This window comes from Brassica oleracea, chromosome C6 (assembly GCF_000695525.1).
Source record: "Brassica oleracea var. oleracea cultivar TO1000 chromosome C6, BOL, whole genome shotgun sequence".
Classification (NCBI taxonomy): Eukaryota; Viridiplantae; Streptophyta; class Magnoliopsida; order Brassicales; family Brassicaceae; genus Brassica; species Brassica oleracea.
The window spans coordinates 20254141-20264274 of record NC_027753.1 but is presented as its reverse complement, the minus strand read 5'-3'; the positions used below and the strand labels follow the sequence as shown (position 1 = coordinate 20264274).

At 32.8% G+C, this 10134-nt stretch overlaps 1 protein-coding gene across 1 annotated transcript; it reads left to right on the top strand.

Moving 5' to 3' along the window:
• Positions 1-1483: 1483 nt before the first annotated feature.
• Positions 1484-3181, top strand: LOC106296929 (ferritin-3, chloroplastic). Its single transcript, XM_013733192.1, has 8 exons — positions 1484-1819; positions 1897-1980; positions 2073-2133; positions 2224-2311; positions 2494-2555; positions 2667-2732; positions 2840-2903; positions 2987-3181. The coding sequence occupies exons 1-8, from the start codon at positions 1548-1550 to the stop codon at positions 3031-3033; spliced, it is 744 nt and encodes a 247-aa protein (XP_013588646.1). The 5' UTR covers positions 1484-1547; the 3' UTR covers positions 3034-3181.
• The last annotated feature ends 6953 nt before the right edge of the window (positions 3182-10134 follow it).

Genomic DNA, 10134 nt, shown 5'->3' with positions numbered 1-10134 from the left:
GATCATTTACAATGAGTGTTTTACAAATGATGTTATAGATGAGAAGAGAAGAGAAGAGAACAAGTTGGCTATCCTTTTTTTTTTTTTTTTTGAGCAAAACAAGTTGGCTAACCAGCGGGGTTAGCCTAGTGGTACTTGAGGGAGCTTTGGCCCCGATACGGTCCCGGGTTCGATTCCCACTGGTCACACGGATATGAGCTATGCTTTCGGCTCATTTGAATGCCCAGTAGAGGGTCTATCCGTGGAATGTACCTCCACCCGGGGTTAGGTCTGTGTCTTTAATAGACCTAGGTTTAACCCTTTATCAGTTACAAAAAAAACAAGTTGGCTATCCTTATGTAGATGACACAACTGTAAAGATTGGATATAAACAATTTAGAATGTCTTCTTTTGCAGGTTCAAAAATCTGATTTTGAGCGTTGTTGTCTGCTGTCTCTAACTAGGTTTTAAGTTTGGGCCTTTGTTTTTAATTTGAGCTTTATTTATTGAATCTAATAGTCACTTACAGGAAGCACAAAGGGACAAATAATAAGATTCAACTATTACGGTCAAAGTTTCCATTTATACATATAATTTAAGAATTATATAAAAATAATACTCTCTCCGTTTTAAATTACTTGTCGTTTAGGATAAATTTTTTGTTTCAAAATAAATGTCTTTTTATAATTTTAATGCAAAATTTATTAATTTTATATTTTTATCTATTTTTTAATTGATTGAAATATGGTTACTTGTATTGGTAATGATGTTTTATCTAGTAAATATACAAAATTAAATGTTTAATTAATCTGTATGTCGAAGTCTAAAACGACAACTAATCTGAAACGGAGAGAGTATCGTAGATCTTTTGGATGGAGTTTTCGTAATCTATAAATTAGACCGGTCTCCTTGTATCTTTAGAACGTGTGAAGCTCAACCACAAAATATGTTATTTTTCCTTTGTTGGACACACAAACAAACCTTAGTTAGTACATATACGACTGGTGAGATAACCTATCGAAATAAACCATAGATATGGCAACCATGTACCTAACTCATTATTCTAAAATTACACAGATTTTAAAGATTTAGAAAAATGAATAAGAAATTCAAATTATTAAGTTAAATTTATATTTTATAACAACTAATAAAATGTTTATTCAAATCAAATACAATTTGATAAATTAGCATAAATTTATCATAACTAAATATAGTTCTTTTTGAAAAATTATCACCAAGAAAAATCGTATTTTGCTTCTTCCCTTTTACAGAAAAAAAGCTGAAAAGTTGAATGAGAAACGACAGAAAAACAAGAGGGGCCACATTTACGCAAACAGCAAGGCAAAAATGAAAAATATCTTCCAGCGAAGCAATAACACCACGAGCCAACCACGCGCCTCCATCAAACTCTCAATCTCGTCCATCCACGTGTCGTAAATCCACAGCATCATCATCCACATAACCTCGCTTTATATAGTCTCCTCTTCTTCCTCCTCCTAGCCACAAGTCGCCTCCTTCCACACAAACCCTTTCTCTCTTCCCATTTCTTCGCTGCAGACAGATCCAAAATGCTTCTCAAAGCTGCTTCTACGTTCTCGCTCATGACCGTTCACGGAGTGAAGAAGGACGTCTCTCCTCTCTTCTCCTCCTCCTCCGTTTCATCGGGGAGAAACCTCTCCTTCTCTGCTCGTAACTCCTCGCAGCAGCTAAGCGGCGTCGTTTTCGAGCCGTTTGTGGAGGTGAAGAAGGAACTCGATCTCGTCCCTTCGAGTCCTCAGCTTTCGCTCGCTCGACATTTGTACTCCCCCGAGTGCGAAGCCGCCGTCAACGAGCAGATCAAGTAAGCTCCTTTTTCAATGGTTCTGTGTTGTAAGTCTCATGTATCTGAGTTTTCGTTGATGGGTTGTTTTGATGCAGTGTTGAATACAATGTGTCGTATGTGTATCACGCTTTGTACGCTTACTTCGACCGTGACAACGTTGCTCTCAAGGGTCTTGCCAAGTGAGTGGAAACGTTTTTTTTGTTCGATTCTCTTATAAAGTTTGTGTCTTTGTTTTGATTAATGAGTTTGTTTTGATGTGTCTTGTTGTCAGGTTTTTCAAGGACTCGAGTGTGGAAGAACGAGACCACGCTGAGATGTTGATGGAGTATCAGGTCCTTGGCCAATGTGTTTCATGTTGTTTCGTTCATAACCCTTAATCGTTTGAGCCTAGTTTCTGACACCGTTTTGTTTTGGTTCTGCAGAACAAACGTGGTGGCAGGGTTAAGCTACAGCCTATGGTGATGCCTCAGTCTGAGTTTGACCACGCTGAGAAAGGAGATGCTCTCTATGGTAAGCCCCTTTCTCATTTCTGACGAATTCATTTATAAAGTATTAGTAGTTTCATATAATCTGGAGATACTTGTTAGAGATGACATCAATATTAGCTTTGGAAAGGTTGTGACTTTTCATAAGAAATGGATACCCTTTTGTGGAATATGCATATTTACAAAACTATTCTTTGTTTGTTGCAGCCATGGAGTTGGCTCTATCATTGGAGAAACTGGTCAATGAGAAGCTCTTAAACGTGCACAGTGTAAGACCATTACTCCTTGAAACCCAATTCTTGTTCGTGGTATTCATGTCATTTTTCAGTCTAATGTTTCAAGAAAGAATAAAAGTTGCATTCTAATATTGTGAACAACAGGTGGCTTCGAAGAACGATGATGTCCAGCTGGCAGATTTCATCGAGAGCGTGTTTCTGAACGAGCAGGTAAAACAACCAAAAGAACACGTTCTATGTTAGTGGCAAAGACATAGTGATCTAAAGCCTGGGCAAAAGGGAATCTAATGAAGTTAAAATAAACATTACTTGCGCAGGTTGAAGCTATTAAGAAAATCTCGGAGTATATCTCTCAGCTTAGAAGACTCGGCAAAGGACATGGTAACCATTAGTCTTCTCAATTTAAAAAATAATTAAAACGCACATCTCATTTCGTCCACTTACACTTTGTTTTATTTGTTCAGGGACATGGCATTTCGATCAGGAGCTTCCGGAAGCTGCTGCTGCTTAAGCTATTTTTGGTTGTAATCTCTCTAATAAACTGCTGTTGCTTAATCTATGGTTGTTGTACTCTCTTTAAAAACTGGTGTTGCTTAATCAAATTTTGGCTGAGGGATATTTTAAGCGTTTAGTTTGGTTTACTATCAACGGTTGTTTAACTTGAGGTCTATATGTCAACAAAAACTGTTCTAAGTGAAAATTAATGTTAACCAAAATTTATATCTAACTAGGGTCCGTGCGTAGTGATGTATTTTTTGTAAAAATATAAAACTTTTGTAACCATTTTTGTATGTTCATCTGGTTGGAAGTGTGATACAATCGATGAGTCTTATCTACATCAGTTTATTATGTTATTCGTACATTTGCACTTTAGTAGTTTATAGAATATTGACTTGGACGACTAATTTGGTTTTGAAACATAAAGTGTAGCAATCAATCCATTTTCTTAATACTTGTGGCAATTATGTTTGATACAACATACAGAATGCAAGAAACATTGATGTGTGTTATTGTTGCATTTTAAGGTTGGATCTTGTCTATTAGATATTAAAATTATTTTTCATCCTATTAAGAAGATTTTATATATATATATATATATATATATTAACTATTTAACTATTTAATGTAGATATCTATGAGTATAGATCAATGCACTCATACTTTTAATTTTTAAAGATATTCCTTTAAAATATGTTACATACATTTAAACTGTTACGTAAACGTTGGTTGCAAAGCAGCAATATACATTATGAACATAATGGAAAAACTGTATACTCGAAGACACCAACAACTTTGGTAACATCACAATGATGCATGTAAATTATGTCTCTAGCCCATCTCTACTTCTATATGAACATGTATCTATAAGTCCTAAATACTCTTGCCAATTTTAAGTCAAATCAAATTCTTATGCTTAACCAAACATCACATTTGTCATACATGTCACGCTGTTTTATACTGCATCAAACAGGCTCAAGAAAACATGAATAATTAACAAACAAATCGTTCACTCCTAAATCCCACCGTTGATTATGAAGCCTGACATGCCATGAGTATGTATGTAAAAGTTCAACTCGATCAGGATATATTTACCTTGTCAAACAATCTCTTAAAAAATACTGTTACATAGCAGTTTTCTCTGTTTCTCCAGATTCAGATGATTACTAGAGCTTGACCCGCGCACCCGCGCAGGTGTTGATTCAATTTTATGTAGGGGGTGGGCACTTCGGTTATTTTCTCGGTTCGGTTCGGGTTTGGTTCGGTTTGGTTAGTTTTGTTCTAGTATTTTTCCATCTGAAATAAACCATAGTTAATTTGGTTCGATTCGGTTCGGTTTGTGTTCGGTTTGGTTTATATTCGGTTCAGTTTGTATTCGGTTCGTTTTTTTTTGGATCAGTTTAATTAGGTTCTTTTTAGTTTAATTAGGTTCTTTTTAGTTTAATCTTTTGTAAGAAAAATTATGTTTTAAAGCATAAATTAGGCCTGGGCATAAAATCCATAATCTGAAATCCGAACCGAACCCGAATCTAAAAATCCGATCCGTACCCGGTCCGAAATGTAAAAAATACCTGAATGGATCTTGTAAGGTGGTACAAAACATATCCGAACCCGAAGTGTTATTAACCAAACCCGAACGGATAACCCGAAAAACCGAAAAAACTCAAAAAATCTGAAAAGATATCCGAAGAAACCGGTCCGAATGTCCAAACTAATATACAATGTAATTATATGAAACATGAATATATATTTCAAATATTCAATTTCATATTTATTTTGATATGGTATCTAACAATAAGTATTTAAAATTTAAATAACTACTTTAAATACTTAATTATATATAAATAAGTATATATTTCTTATGTTTTGCTTTTAAATTTTAGATTTCATTTCGGGTATATCCGAACCGATCCGATATAACCCGAATCCGAATGATATATGGTTACTTTATGGGTTCTATGATGTGATACAAAATCGACCCGAACCCGATGTGTTATATCCGAACCCGACCCGTACTTGCAAATTTACAAGAATGAGACCTAGGAGGTGTTATCAAAAAGAACCAAAATCCAAAAAACCCGATCTGAATGCCAACGGGTACCCGAACGCCCAGACCTAACAAAAATTATGTAAATATAAATTATGTGAACTAAATGCAATATAAACTAAAAAAAAAACCTTTAAAAAAGTCACAAAAAGTATATAAAAATTAAAACAAATGAAAATTAACTAAAATAACAAAAACCAACATCATTAGTAATGTCTCTTATATCATTATTAAATGAAAACTGGAAAATACATGGTTTGGTATTAGAATTTTAGTATACTGGTATAACTAAATAATATTTCAATTCAAAAAATATTTATAATTTAAATAATTACAAAACACATCGGTTTCTCGGTTCGGTTCGGTTTTAAACCGAACTGAACTGAACTGAACCATTCGGGTTGGAAAAATCTACAACCGAATGGTTTGAAATAGACTTTGGTTCGGTTTGAATCGGTTTCGGTTCGGTCGGTTCGGTTTGACTTGGTTCGGTTCGGTTTTTTTGCCCACTCCTTTTATGTGTTTAAATTAGGTTGATTAGATAAGAAAATTACATTCTACATTTTACATCAGTAAAAGTTGTCATCTTAGACATGTTTACATTTTATATATATATATATAGACATTTTGAAACACAACTTAAAAATTGCATTTACATTACTTCAGTTTTTCTATACCAATCATGTATTGCATTACTGGATCATGTTATATATTTATTTTATTGAGTGTGTGTTGGATCAGTTATGTGGTTATAAAAAAAATGATTGGATCTTTGTATATATATTGTGTGTGGGATCAAATGAATACTAAAAAAATTCCATGTTTAGTGTACGACTTAACATAGCTGATCTATAAGGAAATCCGAAGCCGAAGATCTGTGTTACGTACGTCAGTTTCTCATAATATTGGCTTTGAGATAATATGAATACAGAGGATAATTATAACAACATCTGGGATTAATATTCAATCTCAAAGTGTTACATTGCGTTTTGATGAGCGTTTTGATGAGCGAATTTGGGATCCGGGTATAGCATACTCATGGAGAATCGAAGAATCAATGGAAGGGAAGATATGGCTTTATCGGTTTGAAAGCAAAAGAATTTCAATGCCATGGATAGATACAACAAAGCATGTCATCTCCTGCAGCGGGAGTGTTTGGGACGAATTGCGATGCAACAGATGGATCGCATTCAATGATCTTCTTAGAGAAAAACGGCATTTACTCACAAGAATTGAGAGCCACAAGAAAGATCTTAAAAGACCAAGAACGAAGTGGAGGAAAGCTAGCGAATCAGCCTGTCCTACGAATGCGTTAGGAAGCATCGTGTCATTGCTGTCTCTGTTAAAAGTTCTTTTTAACTACATGTTTGGTGTAATTTATGTTCTATGTAATATGTTACATTGATTTGATATCAATAAAGTTATGATGTTATAAAAAAAAAAAAAAAAAAAAAAAAAACAACATCTGAATGTTCTGTTCATTGTGCAAGTCTTTTTTTACACTAGGTCAGCCCGTCCGTCGGGCGGGATATATTTTAAACATTAGTTGAATTGATATATCATATATTTAATATGTATTTGTATTATATGAAATACATATTAATTTGATTTTTACATGTTTTGGTAACAGCAGACTAATAAAACTATACAGTCATATATATATTATTCTTCTTTGCTTATAGTTATGTATTTTTTTGAATATTTGAGTGTTGATCGTAGGAAGAAATTCTTATGGGTTTTGTAACTAATTATTGACTTTTTCTTAAATATTATGGATGAAATTTAAAAATGATTATTGATTAATATACATGTCCTTATATCAGAAGATGCGATGTACACTTTTTCACCTAGCAATATTATGGGTGTACAATCTATTAATATTATTTTATATTTTTCTACATATGTGAGAATAATTTTTAGTATATCGATTATATATCTACTGAGAATTAGATGTATTGTAATACTTTAAAAATGTTATAGAAAATCCGATCTTGATTTATGGCCAAACCGATAAATTTGGTGATTCGGCATATAATCCGATTTGAATTTTAGAAAAAAATCATGATTTAAAAACCTGGTAAAATCCACAAAAAAAAAAAAATCATTACAACCCGAAGCCCAACTACTGGTTAAGCCAATACATAACTTTTAATTACTATTTTTAATGGGTTTTATTAACTAATACAATATTATATAAAAAAATTAATTAATTTAGTAACTCGCAATATTTTTTGGTGTCGATTCGATAACCCAGTAACTTGGTAAGTTGTTCAGTTCAGTATCCGGACCAGGTTTCAAAACAATGGTTATAAAAGAGGTTGTGCAGTGATTTTTTTTGTTAACAATAAAAATATAGTGATTCGGATGAGCAGAGAATGATTCAATTGTTGTTGTCTTAGAATTGTAGTCTTTTTACAACACGTTTATGGTCTTTGGAACTATGCTTTACGGAGCCCATATTTTGAAGTTATTTGACTATATTTTGTTGCTGGATGAGGTGTGGGTTTTTATGGATTTGTGCTGATGTATAATAATTGATATTATGATATGGTTAGAGTTGTGATGTTTTTGATACGGGGTGCTATATAACTGGCTTTATTGGTTTGTTATGTATGGAGTCAATTGATTGTACGTGATTGTATAACAAAATATAGATTGTAATGTGTTCATTAAGTATGAGGGTGACATGTTTTTGACCTGGTATGGATTTATGAAACCTTCTGTCTCCTTAGGAAAGCTATTAAGTAAACAGAAAAAGATTCAAACTTTCATGGAAATCCTTTCCATCATCTTCCTTTACCAAAAACAGAGACAAAATCAGAATCAAACTTCATGGCAAATCCTTACCATCGTCTTTTCCAGCCTATATCAATGCTAATGATCAAGATAAATCTACCAGAAAATACTAACAGCACGCCGGATCATAATAACTCGAAACACTCAGTATATAGAAGAGATGAAGAGAGGGCGATCGAAAGCAAAAGAATACTAACCTATATATATACGGAGATTACAGATCTCGCAGACAGAACGACGCATTGAAAGTCTCTTAATGTGAGTTAAGTCGCGAAGCGTTACAGGGAAACCGACAACGAACGTTATCGCCGCCGTACTTACGGAGAAGACATTAGGTCACCAACAATTCTCTCTTCCAGGGCCTTAGCAAATGAACGTCATTAAGCCCATAAACGGAGCATATGCACTTGATACGCTGCGTTTCATTTAATAGGACAGGTGTCGGCCGGACATCACTTGAATTGTTACGCTGGCATCTGATGTGTACACCCCAGGAGTGATTCAAACTGTATTTTATATATAAAGATATAAAGATTCTTTATCATCGATTGTACTTCATAATTTTTTTTTGACATAGTTATCTATAGGCTTGTCACCCAAGTATTTACAACAGTTTCACCTGCAAGAATACACTCAGGGTTTCACGTGCTTGATAAGAGTAAAATTTCGGTTAGTCACAATTTTTTTTGTTAGCGTGTTTTGGAGGCAAAGACTATAAAAGGGAAGAGAGATATATATATATATATATAAGGACAATGGTGATTTAATATTAATGAGGTAATTAATTTCGTGTTTAAAAGTTAGATTTTCACTAATTGTAGATTTTCACTCAGTGGCATGAGACTGTAATTCTTTGGAATATTCTTTTTTAAACTCATAATCTGACAGAATTTTACAAAAAAAATATAAAGAAAAAATGTTTAAAACTGATTGAATCGCGCAAAATATTTGTATTGTTAGGTAATATGACTGAGATTACTGTGAATAACGTATAACATTAAAAATATTTGTATTGTTAGTTACAGAATATTTAAGATTATGGACTGAATATATATATATATATATATATATATATATATATATGGAAATAATAGTTCTTAGGAAATCGAAATATATGTGGGCGATAAGTTTAGATATTGAGTTTATATATTCTAGTACTTTTGGCAGTTTGTTAAAATATGTGGAATATTTATTTTTCATTCGATGATCTGTTTTGTTAAGTTTATATTCTCATAACTAATATATATATATATATATATATATATATATATGTCATTTTAATTTTAATTATTTAGTGTACATTTCAAAAACAAAGGTATATTCCATCCATTCAAAAAGTTTTTTTTTCAATTACTAAACGGTTTGATAGATTCTTGTTATCACGAGATCTTTAATGATAGGAAGATTAAACCAGTTACTTTGTATGCCACAAAAGCCATAGTATAATCCATGGTCAACGTTTTAAGAAACCTTGCAATGGTTCTGTTTCATTTTTTAAAAACCATGCAATGGTTTGTTTATGCTTGGAAAAGAAAGCAGCAATGAAACACAAACCTAAAATTATAGGCAGCAAAGTCTCAGGTTTTTTTTAACTGAAGCAATTATATTGTTTAGAAATATTTTAAGAAAATTCCCAGTTTGATATATAATAAAATATGAGCACAATCAGTGAATAATGAGTTTTGAGTTAGGCAGTAATTCTAAAACTCATATTTTTCATAAACATGGACGAATTGAGAACCGTAAATGGCATGGTTTCATCTCAATTGGAAATGGTTAACTATAATAAATGATTAATAGTTTACATTTAAAATAAATCTATTTTATTTACTCAGTGGCATGAGACTGTAATTCTTTAGGAAAAGTCAGAGTTATTTCAAATTTGTACTTCTGTTTTAATAGTTTAGATTAGGCCTGGGCAAAATAACCGGAACCGAAGAACCGAACCGGAACCGAACAGAAATACCCGAAACCGGAACCGGACCAATACCCTCAAATACCCGAATGGTTCCTATATTTTTATATCCGAAATAACCGAACCGAACCGGAACCGAACCGAGAACCGAACGGGTACCCGAATATATAAAAATATTAATTATATATACATATAACATCACTACATATATATTTTTAATTTAAAATTCTATTAAAAATATTTGAAAATAGTTGAGGATAACTAAATTATTATAAAGTATCCAAACTACCCGAAAGTATCCAAAACTATCCGGATAGTTTTATCCGAAATATCCAAAGTAATCCGAAATATCCAAA

What these genes read in the sequence shown, in the direction of transcription:
- LOC106296929 (XM_013733192.1), top strand. Translation starts at nt 1,548, where the DNA reads ATGCTTCTCAAAGCTGCTTCTACGTTCTCGCTCATGACCGTTCACGGA. An exon ending in AGATGTTGATGGAGTATCAG is followed by an intron (nt 2,134 to 2,223) that starts GTCCTTGGCCAA and finishes TTGGTTCTGCAG; the next exon opens with AACAAACGTGGTGGCAGGGT. An exon ending in GAAAGGAGATGCTCTCTATG is followed by an intron (nt 2,312 to 2,493) that starts GTAAGCCCCTTT and finishes TGTTTGTTGCAG; the next exon opens with CCATGGAGTTGGCTCTATCA.